General features: G+C 44.3%; 2 protein-coding genes and 1 long non-coding RNA gene across 4 annotated transcripts in view; 1 reads left to right on the top strand and 2 right to left on the bottom strand.

The window, feature by feature from the left end:
* The window catches only part of CDKL1 (cyclin dependent kinase like 1), a 63,070-nt gene extending 60,768 nt beyond the window's left edge, over window positions 1–2,302 (bottom strand). Inside the window, exons 1-2 of one of the 2 annotated variants that reach the window (XM_027111182.1) lie at window positions 2,195–2,302; window positions 1,316–1,603 (exon numbers count right to left, since the gene is read on the bottom strand). In XM_027111182.1, coding sequence (XP_026966983.1) covers window positions 1,316–1,483 — 168 coding nt within the window. In that variant the 5' untranslated portion in view covers window positions 1,484–1,603; window positions 2,195–2,302. Of the gene's footprint in view, window positions 1–1,315; window positions 1,604–1,749; window positions 1,948–2,194 lie in introns of those variants that run through there. The other variant, XM_027111184.1, reaches the window with a different exon arrangement.
* Window positions 1,585–2,536, top strand: LOC113622978 (atherin-like). The gene is made up of 2 exons (XM_027111734.1): window positions 1,585–1,674; window positions 1,868–2,536. Exons 1-2 carry the CDS (start codon window positions 1,585–1,587, stop codon window positions 2,534–2,536), a joined length of 759 nt encoding a protein of 252 aa, XP_026967535.1.
* A 6,684-nt stretch (window positions 2,537–9,220) lies between these two features.
* Window positions 9,221–11,286, bottom strand: LOC113622733 (uncharacterized). The gene is made up of 2 exons (XR_003433628.1): window positions 10,721–11,286; window positions 9,221–9,532 (listed from the first exon to the last, which is right to left on the bottom strand). It is a non-coding gene; the product is annotated as an uncharacterized LOC113622733 (long non-coding RNA).
* Window positions 11,287–13,864: the final 2,578 nt, after the last annotated feature.

Below are 13,864 nucleotides of genomic sequence, written 5' to 3' on the forward strand. Positions count from 1 at the left end.
TCCGTTGAGCTCGCACGAGGTTGCTCTTTCCTTGTTGGATGGTTAGTTGTACTTGTCAGAACACAGAGGCCCTAACTGTTTAAAACCAACCCCTACGGAGAAAGTTAATCTGTTGAAAGTTAACCCACACTGCATTCATTACAGGACGCATTCTACGTAGGGTAGGATTTGGGTTTCATCTTCACAGAAATTCAGAAAAGAAGGAAAGATACTTTCCTTCTTCATTTCCATTCCAGGAAAAAAATACTTTCAGCTTATAATAACAACTCCCCCCCCCCCCCCCATGTCATGGTCTCCAAGAGTTAACTGATGAACATTTTTAAAGCAATCATTTCACTTTTTTGAGAAAAATCCTTCTTCTAGAGACAAGACGTTATAAAGGTCAGCCGTAGATAAATGTGAGGCATAATGAAAACCTGTCAGCTTTCTAGCTGTTTGAAAACAGGTGAATGATTAATTCTCTTCATGGACTCAGAACATCAACAGAAGCTAGTCTAGAAGTTTAAAAATCATGGAAAGTTCCTGTACTATAAAAGTTGATGGCTTTTCATGAACCAGATCTACAGGTGACATGGGAAAGAAGCCACTGGGAAGAAAAATAAAATATTCCACAGCAAGTCTGAAAGTGAATACCATCGTTCCCTGCACTTAACGTCTCCACTCTATAATTAATTATATAATTGGTGACTCGCGCACAGATGTCCCATTTGTGTCACTGAGGACAGAAGTCCGTGAAGGAAGGAGACGTGGCCACATCTCAAGGCATTTATTTCACATAACACGACTCACTTTAATTTTGTTAGTCCCTGAAACTTCACTTTAAAGAATCCATTACCAGGACTTCCCTGGTGGCTCAGTGGTTAAGAATCTGCCTGCCAATGCAGGGGACAGAGGTTCGATCCCTGGTCTGGGAAGATCCCACATGCAGCAGAGCAACTAAGCCCGAGCGCCACAGCTACTGAGCCTGCGCTCTAGAGCCCGCGAGCCACAACTACTGAAGCCTGAGTGCCTAGAGCCGGTACCCCACAACAAGAGAAGCCACTGCAAGGAGAAGCCCGTGCACCTCAACGAAGAGTAGCCCCTAGAGGGGTGGGATAGGGAGGGTGGGAGGGATACACAAGAGGGAGGGGATATGGGGATATATGTATGCATATAGCTGATCCACTTCAAATACAAAATTGTAAAGCAATTATACTCCAGTAAAGATGTTAAAAAAAAAAAAAAGAGTAGCCCCCGCCGCAACTAGAGAAAGCGTGCACTCAGCAATGGAGACCCAACACAGCCTAAATAAATTAATTGAAAAAAAATCCATTACCTTGAGCATGTGGATTTCTCGAAGGGCGATTTTCTTAATGACAGGGTCATCTTCTGATTCCAGAAACCTCTTGATGGCCACAATCTGACCCGTGTCCCTGTTTCTGCATTTGAAAACAACTCCATAGGATCCTTCGCCAATTTTCCCAATTTTTTCATACTTCTCCATCACAGAAGAATAAATCTTCTTTAAACGGATCTTCACATAGTTTGAAAATGTCGCTTATAAAATCTTGGCATGAACACACTGCACTAGAGCTTCACTCAACGATGGGTCTTTGTCAAGGACCTAGAACAGAAGACGGCACTCGTTACAGAATTAGGAACCGACCCATTCCCTTAAAGCCTCGCCCCTCAGCCGTGGCCACTTGATCAAAGGTGACAGCCTGGAGTCAGCTGCCTTTGATAACTCAAGTTTAATCGTCTGTTATATACCCTGCAAGTTAAAATGTAACCCGTCATCCTAAAACGAACTGAGTTGTAAGACAATCTATCTTTTTAATGGTAAATTCATCCGATCTAAGACACATGAGCTGGCTGGAGGACTGGGAAGGGTAAGGGCTTCCCCGGTTCTAATATCGGGTTTCATTTCCCTTCGCGGGCGGCGGCGGCGAGGCCCCGCCGGAGGGGAGAGCCCTGCGAGGCGCGTGCCCCGCGCCCCGCGCCTCCTGAGGCGGGCCCGGAGCTCTGTGGGAAGCAGGGACGCGCCGTCCCGCCGCTGGGCGGGGCCACCTCTCCCGCCCCGCCGCTGCTGCGCGGCCGCGGGGAAACCCGCCAGCGCCGCGCCGGCTTCCCACCCGCGCCCCAGCCCCCGCCGCGCAGCCTCGAGCGGGGCCACGTGGCGGCCCGGCCCGCGCCTCCCTCCCCGCCCAGGACTCACGGCGCCGGAGCTGTCGGGCCGGCTAGCTCCTGCCTCGCCGACTCCCGCCCAGCTCGGTCGCGGCCGGCCGGCCCGCGATCCCTATGGGAACCGCCCCCCGCTCTGGCCTGGCCAGGGCGGGGCCGCAGCGCCCCGGCCTCCCTCCCGGACCCGGTCGCCGTCCTTGCTGCGGCGAAAGGCCCTGGGGGGCTGCCTCGGAGCCCGGGAGAAGCTGTTCTGGACGTGGGCCCGGGTCCCTGCACGTCCCTCTGCCGGGGAGAGGAGGCCTGCAAGATTGCAAACTCCAGCAGGTCGTGGAAGATGCAGCTCTGGCAGAGTCTGCCGGGAAGACGCCTGCGCTAGGAGCCCCTCACCCCACGCAGCCTGTACCACACCGTGTGATAACTGTGATTACTCCCCTGTATTCTCCGCGAGACTGTGAATGCTTTGAGGGCAGCTTCTGTGTCTCTCCTGGTCAGTGCTGTAGCAGCCAGTAATGAATGAATGAGAGAAAGGGGGAGAGGAAAAGAGGAAGTATGATGACAGTACGATGACTGAAATTGGTTAGAGTCTGCACGTACCTCCACTAGCTTGGGAGTTGGGGTGGGGTGGGGCGGTGCTTGACCATTGATTTCCACTAGAGCTGGGCTTATAATGTGGGAGATGGAGGCTTACAGAGCCTGCCCTATCTTACGTTCCTTATTTACATCCTTCTCCCGACTGGCTCCTACTCGCTCAGGTCGAACGGAGCACCATGGTGGAAAATTAACGGACTTGGAGGAAATCACGAAATAGGGTAATTCGCCACTGAGCAGATTGCCTCAGTACTTTACCATCTATCCCATTCCATATGCCCAGCATTGAGATGGGTGTTGCCTGGAAGCAATAGCTGAGGAGAGAAAATTTGCATACTGCCTACTAAACGGGGACCAATCCTGTGCCAAGCAGCATGCCACTAAATGTAAATCAGGATAGGGTTCAGGAAGGAGCTGGAGCTGGGAGGAGAGAGATTGGTGGCTGCCTTGAAAATGGAGTGGCATATAGATGGAGTCCAGGGATGGGCTGGAGGTGAACCTCCCAAAAATGGTTTGCAAATGGCGACCATTGATGTGTTTTCTGTCTCTATAGTTATGCCTCTTCCAGTATGTCATATAAATGGAATTATACATTATGTAGCCTTTTGAGGCTAATCTTCTTTCACTTAGTATTAATATATTTGAGATTCATCCATATTGTTGCATTTATCAGTAGTTCATTCCTTTTTATTACTGAGTACTATTCCATTGTATGGATATTGTTTATCCACTCCCAGTTGAAGAACATTTGAGTTGTTTCCAGTTTTGGTGATTATAAACCAAGCCACTGTAAATATTCATGAATGGTCTTTTGTGTGAACACATGTTTTCATTTCTCTTGGGAAAACAATACCTAGGAGTACTGCTGGGTCATATGTTAAGTATGTGTTGCTCTAAGTGACTGCCAAAATGTTTTCCAAAGTGACTGTACCATTTTACATTCCTGCCAGCAATGTTCCAATTTCTGCCTCTTTGCCAACACTTGGTATGCAGTTCTTTTGATTCAGTCATTCTAAAAGGTGGGTAATGGTCTCTTGTGGTTTTAATTTGCATTCCCCTAATGACTAACATTGAGCAGTTTTTCATATGCTGATTTGCGTTTTCTTACTTACAAGTTCTAGAAGGTTTTTGTAAATTCCTTGAGGTTTTCTATGTAGACAGTCATCTACAAATAGGGACAGTTTTAGTTTTTCCTAACTGGTATGCCTTTTCTTTCTTTTTCTTGCCTTATTGCACTTGGTATGTCTGTCCTCCAGTGTAATATCAAATAGGAGTGGTGAGAGCAGACATCCTTATTACTGATCTTAGGAGGAAAACATTCAATCTTGCACCACTAGGTATCCTGCACTAACTAGATTTCTTTGTAGAGGTTGTGGTAGGCAGTCTCTAAGATGGCCCTTAATGATCCCTGCCTCATGGTATTCATGCCCTTGTATACTCCCCTTGTATATTCAGTGTAGGCTTGACCTACTGACTTGCTTCTAAGGAATAAAATATGTTTAAAGTAATGGAATATCACTTTTGAGATTAGGTTACAAAGAGACTGTGATTTCTGCCTTGAGTACTCTCTTGTACTCTCTTGCTCACTGCCTCTGAGGGAATCCAGATGCCATGTTGTAAGCTGCCCTATGGCAAGGAATTGAGGCGACCAACAGCCAAGAAGAACATAGTCACTCAGTGCAGTATTCTGTGAGGAACTGAATGCTGCCAACAATCTTGTGAGTGAGCTTGGAAGTGGACCTCCCTACCACCACCCCTGCTCCTGCTCCAGTGAGTCTCCAGATGAGATCGTAGCCCCAGCTGACAACATAAGTTCACTTTTGTAAGAGACCTTGATTCGGAGGCACCTAGCTAAGTCATACCTAGATTCCCAGCTTCCAGAGACTGTGAGATAATCATTGTTTGACATTTATGCTTTGGGGCTGTTACACAGCAATATAGAACTAACACAGAAGCTGTTTATTAGATTGAGAACGTTCTATTTTTAATATTTATTTATTTTTTGACTGCGTCGGGTCTTAGTTGTGGCATGCGGGGTCTTCCCTGAGGCGTGCAGGATCCTTTGTTGTGGCGCGGGCTCTTCGTTGTGGCACACACAGCCTTCTCTCTACTTGTGGCACACACAGCCTTCTCTCTACTTGTGGCACACACAGCCTTCTCTCTACTTGTGGCACACACAGCCTTCTCTCTACTTGTGGCGTGCAGGTTTTCTCTCTCTAGTTGTGGAACGCAGGCTCCAGGGCGCGTGGGCTCTGTAGTTGCGGTGTGCAGGCTCCTGAGCATGTGGGCTCTGTAGTTTGTGGCACACGGGCTCTCTCGTTGAGACGTGAGAGCTCAGTAGTTGTGGCGCGTGGGCTTAGCTGCCCCGCATCATGTGGGATCTTACTTCCCCAACCAAGGATCGAACCCGTGTCCCCTGCATTGGAAGGCAGGTTCTTTACCACTGGACCACCAGGGAAGTCCAGAGAAAGTTCTTTTTAATTGCAATTTGCTGAAAGGTGTTTTTTTGTTTTGTTTTGTTTTTAATAATGAATGGATGGAGAATTTTGTCAAATACTTTTCTGCATCTATTGAAATAATGACTTTTCTTGTTTAGTCTGTTGATATAGTGAATTACTGTGATTGATTTTAAAATGTTGAACCAACCTTACATTCCTGGGATAAAACCAGTTTGGTTATGGTGTTCTATCATTTTGATACACTGCTGGAGTTTATTAATAATATTTTATTAAGGATTTTTACATTGTTTCTGAGAGATACTAATAGTTTAATTTTCATGACTTTGGTTTGGGTATCAAGGTAATGCTGATCTCATAAAATGAGTTGGCAAGTGTTTCCTTCTCCTTTATCTTCTGGAGAAGTTTATATTAAATTGGTATTATTTATTCCTTAAATGTTTGGTAAAATATGCCAGTAGAGCCATCTGGAATTTTCATTTTTGAAATGTTTTTAATTACAAATTCTACTTCTTTATTATATAAAATATAGGACTATTCAGGGTATCTATTTCTTTTTTTTTTGGGGGGGGCGGGGGTACACAGGCCTCTCACTGTTGCGGCCTCTCCCATTGTGGAGCACAGGCTCCGGACGCGCAGGCTCAGCGGCCATGGCTCACGGGCCCAGCTGCTCCGCGGCATGTGGGATCTTCCCGGACTGGGGCACGAACCTGCGTCTCCTGCATCGGCAGGCGGACTCTCGACCACTGCGCCACCAGGGAAGCCCTCCTCTCTGTCATTTTTGATGTTAGTAATTTGGGGGGTTTTTTCCTTCTTTTTTCTGATCAGTTTGACTAAGGCTTACCAATTTTGTTGATTTTTTAAAAGAAACAGCTTTTGACTTAATTGATTTCCTCTGTGGTTTTTCAGTTTCACTGATTTCATCTCTTTATTATTTTCTTCCTTCACCTTGCTTTGCTTTTAGCTACTTTTTCTAGTTTTTTAAGATGAAAGCTTAAACCATTAATTTTATTTTATTATTATTATTTTTTAAGTATTTATTTGGCTGTGCCAGGTCTTAGTTGCGGCACGCGGGATCTTCATAGCCGCGTGTGGGATCTTCGTGCGACATGCGAGATATTTAGTTGTGGCATGCAGGATCTTTTAGTTGCGGTATGCAGACTCTTAGTTGTGGCAGGTGGGGTCTAGTTCCCTGACCAGGGATCGAACCTGGGCCCCCTGCATTGGGAGCGTTGGTGCCTTAACCACTGGACCACCAGGGAAGTCCCAGAGATCATTAATTTTAGATCTTTCTTCTTTGCTAATATAAGCCTTTAATGCCGTAAAATTTCCTCTAAGTACGACTTTAAATGCATCCCAGACATCTTGATATGTTGTACTTTCATTTTCATTCTGCTCAGAATATTTTATAATTTCCTTCATGACTTCCTATTTGAACCATGGGCTATTCTGAACTGTGCTGTTTTAATTTCCAACTTTTTTAAAACAGATTTTCCAGATATCTTTCTGCTATCAATTTCTAGTTTAATTCCATGGCTTTCAGAGAAATCCCTTTGTGTGATTTAATTTCTTTCAAACGTGTTGAGGTTTGTTTTATGGCCCAGGGTATGGTCTATGTCGGTGAATGTTTCTCTTTGACAATTTGAAAAATTATTTGTAAATGAGGTAGGAAAGTCAATATGAATTTCTCCAGAGCTACCTTGTCTGAAGTTCATTCCAGGTTAAAGTTAGTCTGGAAAACCAACTTCATGGACTTCACAGGCTTCAGTACCCAAGCAGCCTGGAGCTGTGCCAAGCCCAGTAGGGAAGCAGGGAGCACGCGCACAGTCATTTAAGCCTAACTAAGCAATGAGCCAGAGAGCTGGTGGCACCTGCAGTTGTACCAGTCGTATTTGGAGGAAGTTGGAGCAAAATACGAGAGAACAACTTTGAAAGGGAGACAAACAGTTGACGTCACCACTTGGCCCCAAACAGAGAGAATGCTATGGCCTCTACGCTGTCAAAATGCAGTCAGCCCTTTCAGCTGGCACGACTGGAACTGGTTTTGATATCAAAGAATTGTAACTCCCAGGAAGCAGAGTTCCTGGGAGGGTGAGAAATGGTCTGATACGTGGGTTCTTTTTCTCAAGCAAGCGCAAAGAACAGTGAAACAATGTTACGATTTTCTACTTGGAGCGATCTTTGATTTGCACCTCTGCATAATTAGAGAGAATACTTCAGTGCCCCTGGATAACACAAACAGCACTGTGGTATTTTAATCATTTAAGAAAGCAATAAACATTCAGTAGAGTAACACATGGTAAGAGAAAGAGCCTGGGATTTGGAGTCAGAAGACCAGCACTTCTACCTTCTTACTGGTGTTTGATTTTGTGCAAGATAGGGACTATTGGCCAACCAACAACAGCAATAATTATTTAACTAGTGCTTACTTCATGGCAGGCATTAAGCTAAGAATATTTTATGTATGAGCCTTACAACAACCCTAGGAGATGGGCATCAATATTATCCTGGGTTTCAGATGAGGAAAGTGAGTTTTAGAATGGATAAGTCACGTGTCTAAGGACACAAAACTAGCGAGTTGTGAAGTGGGGACAGGAATGAGGGCAGTCTGACTACAGACCCTTTGCTCCTAGCCCGTTTGCTAGTACTACCTAACACAGTAAAAGTGGTTGTCAGGATTCTTGAGTTAATGTATAGGACATTGGGAGTTGACCCAAAGTACGTATTACACGCAATGTAGTACACTCCTTTTCTTAAGTTGCCAGGAAGGTAAGTCTTGTCATTACGCTTCCTTATCACAGTGGCTCAGCAAATTCCTCTGTGTGCAGTTCCCAACTCTGAAGAGCAAACTTCTGTGAGGTTGGGCAGAATCCTGGGGCCTCATCTGAGTGCTGAAACCAGGGCAATGGTTCAGGCTTCTCCGCCACCCCCAATTATGCTTCCTGTAAGGAAAAGTGAGCTTAGTCACTGTGATCTTAAAATGACGCTACACAGCCGCTTGAGGAAATACTTGAATTTACTTTCTCTGCTTTAAGTGGATTTAGAAATTGTTTCCAGGGCACATACAGAAAAGAGTTCATAACTACCCTTTAGGGGTACTTACGTTTCAGGCTCAATATCTATAATATCTCTAATCTTTATAACAATCTTACGTGGTTGGATTTGTTAACTGCTCGGCATTATTAACTACCCCATCTTACTAAAGAAGAAGCTGAGGCTCTGAGAGGTTGGTCCCCGTAGTCAAGACCACCCAGCTATCCCAGGCCGACAGCAGGTTTCAAACCCGACTCCACCTGTTTCCAAAGCCCATGCTGTAGTGGCGAATGGAGTTACAACAACTAAGAACACCTTGTGAACAACTTAAAGAGAAGCCAAGTGTCAGACAGGTTCTTCCTGAACAGCCACTGCTTAAACGTCACAAAACCAGGTGTGTGTAAATAACTTTCTCCCTTATCTGGAGATAGTAAAGGTGAATCAGTGTAAATACTGGAAAGTCAATTTAAATAAAAGCCTATCATCCTTGACTTTCTATGTGGACCCAACCAAAAACAGAATAAAGTGTTTTCATCCCTAATCACCATAACCTTAGTTATTTTGTGTGTATTTTTCCCTTTAGGTACTCATTGCATTTTATATATGATAAGCCATTCTTTTAAAGCACCTCTTCTTCTAAAAGCTTTCTTTGTTTCTGAGTCTATCTTTAACAACGTCAATACTTTTTTAGTATCTTCAGATTTTAAAACAACCACCCGGTACTTTTGCCAACGAACCCAAATACTGTGAGGGCTCAGCAAGATTAACATGAAACCCCGGAGGGTTTATGTGGTTGGCCCTGGGCCACCAGTGTGTGAGACAATGTATACGGTGATCCTTCTTCAGGAGACAAGTCTCCAGATCTCATGGTGTGCATCTCTGCCACTCTGGACAGATGATTGCTAGCCACACTTAATTGTAGACAGTCTATGTACATTTCTGGGCTTGTATGATTTTTGAATCATTACATTCTAGGGAAAAGGTAAATGTCAAAAAAAATTTATGAGACAATAAATAAGAAAGAACATAAATTACTTTGTGAACTTCAGCTTAAAGCCATGGCACAGAAATAGCTGTTTGGAAAGCAGACTTCTGCTAGGTGCTGACCTGGGTCAGATACCACGCTGGGCTCTGGAGGCTGAGAAGAGACTTTCCGGAGACCAAGCACTGTGTCATCGTGCACAGCCTGCTCTCTTGCCTCCCCTCCCAGTGTCTTCCCTGGAGGAAGTGAGATAGACCTTGGAGGGCTGGAATTCACATTGTACTTTTTGCTTCTCAAAACACTTCACTAGGTTCTGTGAAGGAGAGAGGGCACATTTGGCATTTGAGGAAACAGCTACCAAAAATCTAAATGACTTTTTAGGAGTCAAAAAACCAAATTTTGTAGATTAATCCTTTGTCAGCATGGACATATATACACTACCAAATGTAAACTAGATAGCTAGTGGGAAGCAGCTGCATAGCACAGGGAGATCTGCTCAGTGCTTTGTGACCACCTAGAGGGGTGGGATAGGGAGGGTGGGAGGGAGACGCAAGAGGGAGGGGATATGGGGATATATGTTTACATATAGCTGATTCACTTTGTTATAAAGCAGAAACTAACACACCATTGTAAAGCAATTATACTCCAATAAAGACGTTAAAAAAAAAATTTGTCCTAGGCAACAAACAGGGCTAGAACCTGTGTCTCAATTCTGAGTTGTATTCTTTCCACCTGTTGTACCACACTGTGGCTTTAAATTAAATAGCTCTAATTACATGGTTAAAGAAGTGTAAATCTGCCTTAAGAAAACCCAGTTATCAGGGCTTGCCTGGTGGTGCAGTGGTTGAGAGTCCGCCTAACGATGCAGGGGACACGGGTTCATGCCCTGGTCCGGGAGGATCCCACATGCCGCGGGGTGGCTAGGCCCGTGAGCCATGGCCGCTGAGCCTGTGCGTCCAGAGCCTGTGCTCCGCAACGGGAGAGGCCACAACAGTGAGAGGCCCGCATACCGCAAAAAATAAAAAAGAAAGAACAATTTACTTGGGGCTTCCCTGGTGGCGCAGTGGTTGAGAGTCCTCCTGCCGATGCATGGGACACGGGTTCGTGCCCCGGTCCGGGAGGATCCCACATGCCGCAGAGCGGCTGGGCCCGTGAGCCATGGCCGCTGAGCCTGCGCGTCCGGAGCCTGTGCTCCGCAACGGGAGAGGCCACAACAGTGAGAGGCCCGTGTACAGCGAAAAAAAAAAAAAAAGAAAACCCAGTATCAAAACAAATGTTCACGTGTGTGACAAGGTGGAGGAGGAGGGCAGGAAGTAGAAATTATTTGCATTTTAAAAATATTCTTTACTTAAAGAATAAGTAAAGAATATTTTTGGCACCCACCCTAGATACATTTCACATTGAATTTTTAGGCGTCCATTGATCCAAAAGATCTAAATAGTTTCATAAAGTCATCTTTAAGCTGCATGCATGCCAAGGATTAAATGAAGATCATAGGTACCACCACATGGGGAAATCCTGTTCTTGTAAATAGCTTTCATAAGAATGGCTCATTGTCAAATATTAGTAGTGAGATATTATTGTGAAGCATCTAAAGTGAATCCACATGTAGGTCCCTGTAAAAAATACGAATTTAAACAATATTCCCGCTAAATGATAAGAAATCCTTCACCAGCAACATATTTCTTTTTCTACAATATCATCTCACCTGAGGTTTCCATTAAGAGGATGAACTCTGGAGCCAGACTGCCTGGGATCAAATCCAGCTCTGCTCTGAACCATCTGTGAGGCAAGTTACTCAACTTCCTTAGGCTTCATTTGTTCCATCTGCAACCTAGAAATCAGCTACCTCTTAAAGTTGTGAACATAAATGAGTGCTCTAATCATGTTAGCTTTAATTGTTATTATTGTTATGATACTAATGATCTCTGTATACTGTTTTCTTTTCAGGTGGGAATTTCATTTACACTAAAATGTATTTAATACTTTACTGACAACATATGTACATTTATAGATTCACTTAACACCTATCAATCAAGGAAAAACATCTTTTTCGTCACTCAGAGAACTAAGAAACACTCCCAGGGTTTCTACTCAGGAAGCCAGCACTTTCCACTGGCAGAGCACACTCTTCCCACCACATCATGCTTCCCATGGGATGATCTCTAAGAAAGGAGACAGCATGTGATGGAGGACGAACCAGACCTGGGTTCATCTCTGGGGTATATGCTTTTTTGGTTGTGTGAAACCAGGAAAATTCGTGTATTGGTCTGGGATTTTTTTGTTTGTTTTTTTAAAGGATTAACCTTTCTAGGGACTTCCCTGGTGGCTCAGTGGTTAAAAATCCACCTGCCAATGCAGGGGACACGGGTTCGAGGCCTGGTCTGGGAAGATCACACATGCTGCAGAGCAACTAAGCCCGTGTGCCACAACTACTGAGCCTGCGCTCCAGAGCCCGTGCGAACCACAACTACTGAGCCTGTGTGCCACAACTACTGAAGCCCACACGCCTAGAGCCGGTGCTCCGCAACAAGAGAAGCCACTGCAATGAGAAGCCTGTGCACCGCAACAAAGAGGAGCCCACGCTTGCCACAACTAGGGAAAGCCCGTGCACAGCAACGAAGACCCAAAGCAGCCAAAAATAAATAATTTTTTAAAAAGTTTTTAAAAAATTAACCTTTCTAATTTGAGATAATTCTAGATTCACGTAGAGATCTCATAAACTTTTTTTCCCCTGTTTCCTCCAATGATAACATTTTGCAAAACTATAGTACAGTATCACAACTGGGTGATATCACATTGACAAAGTCAAGCTACAGAACAGTTCTGTCACTACAAGTATCCTTCATGTTGCCATTTCCTCCATCGCTGACACCTGTTTGTGAATAAATTTTTCTGTGGGCATATGTGTTCATTTCTTTTGGGTACATATTGAGAATTGGAACGGCTGGATTGTATGGTAAATGTATGTTTAAGTTTCTGAGGTACTGCCATATGTTTTTTCAAAATGGCCATACCATTTGGCATTCCCATCAGAAATATGTGAGAGTTCCAGTTGCTCCAGATCCAGGCAAGCACTTGGTACTGTCAACCTTTTAAAAAAAATTGTAGTAAAATTCACACAACACACCATCTTAACCAGTTTTAAGTGGACAGTTCAGTGGTACTAAGTGCTTTCAGTGTTGTGCAACCATCACCACCATATATCTCAGAACCCTCTTCATCTTGCAAATGGACACTCTGTACCCATTAAAGAATAACTTCCCCTTCTTTCCACCCACAGCCTCTGGCCACCACCCTTCTGCTTTCTCTGTGATTTTGACTACTGTATGTACCTTTCACATTTCAGTTGCTGTGAATAACGCTACTACGAACATAGGTGCACAAATATCTCTTCAGGACACTGCTTTCAGTCTTTCTGGTACCTACCCAGAAGCGGGATTGCTGGGTCATATGGTAATTATGAAGAACCACCATACTGTTTTTCACAGCAACTATACCATTTTACATTCCTACCAACAGTGCACAGGGTTCCTATTTTCCCACATCCTTGCCAACATTTTTTTCCTTCCCTGCCCTCCCTTCCTCTCCCTTCCCTTCCTCCCCCCTCTTTCCTTCATAGTAGTCATCCTAATGGGACTGAGGTGATATCCCATTGTGGTTTTGATTTGGGAACTGGGATCTTACTTGCCAACCACAGAAGCCACTAGTTCCTTAAACTAGCTAGTGTAAGGATTTATTAAGGGATATTAAATAGTTTGGAGAATCTCTGGGAGAGTCAGATCTGGAGCCTACGCAGCCAGAAACAATATCAAAACCACTGTGCGGGACTGCCTCAGCCAGACCTCAGTGCTGCTGCCACTGGTGCTGTAGATGAGTGGACACTACACACAAGACGCTCCACCATTCCTGCCACTGAAGACCGGACTCCTCGTCACCATCCAAGCCAGAAAAAATGGAGTCAACACAGCACCTGCTTCCTCATGCTGCTCTTTTTTTGACTGAGACTTGTGTGAGTACGCCTGCCTGGGAGAGCCTGCACTCTAGCTGCCAAGGTGCTAAGCAAGAGAGTTTGGGCTTCTGCCTTGGGGAGTCCAGATTCACAATGTGGGAGATTACTCTGATGTAGGAAGGGTTTTCAAAGACAGTCACAAAGCATGAGAAATACCTACTGTACTTTTCTACCCTATTTCTAAATATATAACTTTTTATATTATAAAAAGTTTATGAGTATATACATGTATAAATATGAATAGGGTGATAATAGCTACCTCATTGACTTGTTTTAAAGATGAAATGAAGTCCCACATGTAAAGTTTGTAACACAGTTTCTGGCACATTGCAGATGCCAATGATGTTATCTTTGTTTCTCTCAATAAAATGTAAGCTGTGAGTTACTTCCTGTGTGACATAAGGCTGTTTTGTAGGCAGCTGTATGATACAATTTTAGGAACCTCAAAAGAGCTCTATGACACCCCCCCACCAATATCCTATTGAACATAAAATTCCACGTTATTAATTTAGCTTAAGTTCTGATCTTGAAAGAAGGCAAATATCTGAAAAAGGAGTGCTAGTTTAGGCTATAAATGGCATATTAATACAAGGCTACATTATATGTTAGAAAGAGCACTCTTTTGGCCATTAA

The sequence above is a fragment of the Aethalodelphis obliquidens genome, unplaced genomic scaffold, assembly GCF_003676395.1.
Source record: "Aethalodelphis obliquidens isolate GAN/ISIS:26980383/991018 unplaced genomic scaffold, ASM367639v1 scaffold10, whole genome shotgun sequence".
NCBI lineage: Eukaryota > Metazoa > Chordata > Mammalia > Artiodactyla > Delphinidae > Aethalodelphis > Aethalodelphis obliquidens.

What these genes read in the sequence shown, in the direction of transcription:
- LOC113622978 (XM_027111734.1), top strand. Translation starts at nt 1,585, where the DNA reads ATGGGTCTTTGTCAAGGACCTAGAACAGAAGACGGCACTCGTTACAGA. An exon ending in TAAAGCCTCGCCCCTCAGCC is followed by an intron (nt 1,675 to 1,867) that starts GTGGCCACTTGA and finishes AGGACTGGGAAG; the next exon opens with GGTAAGGGCTTCCCCGGTTC.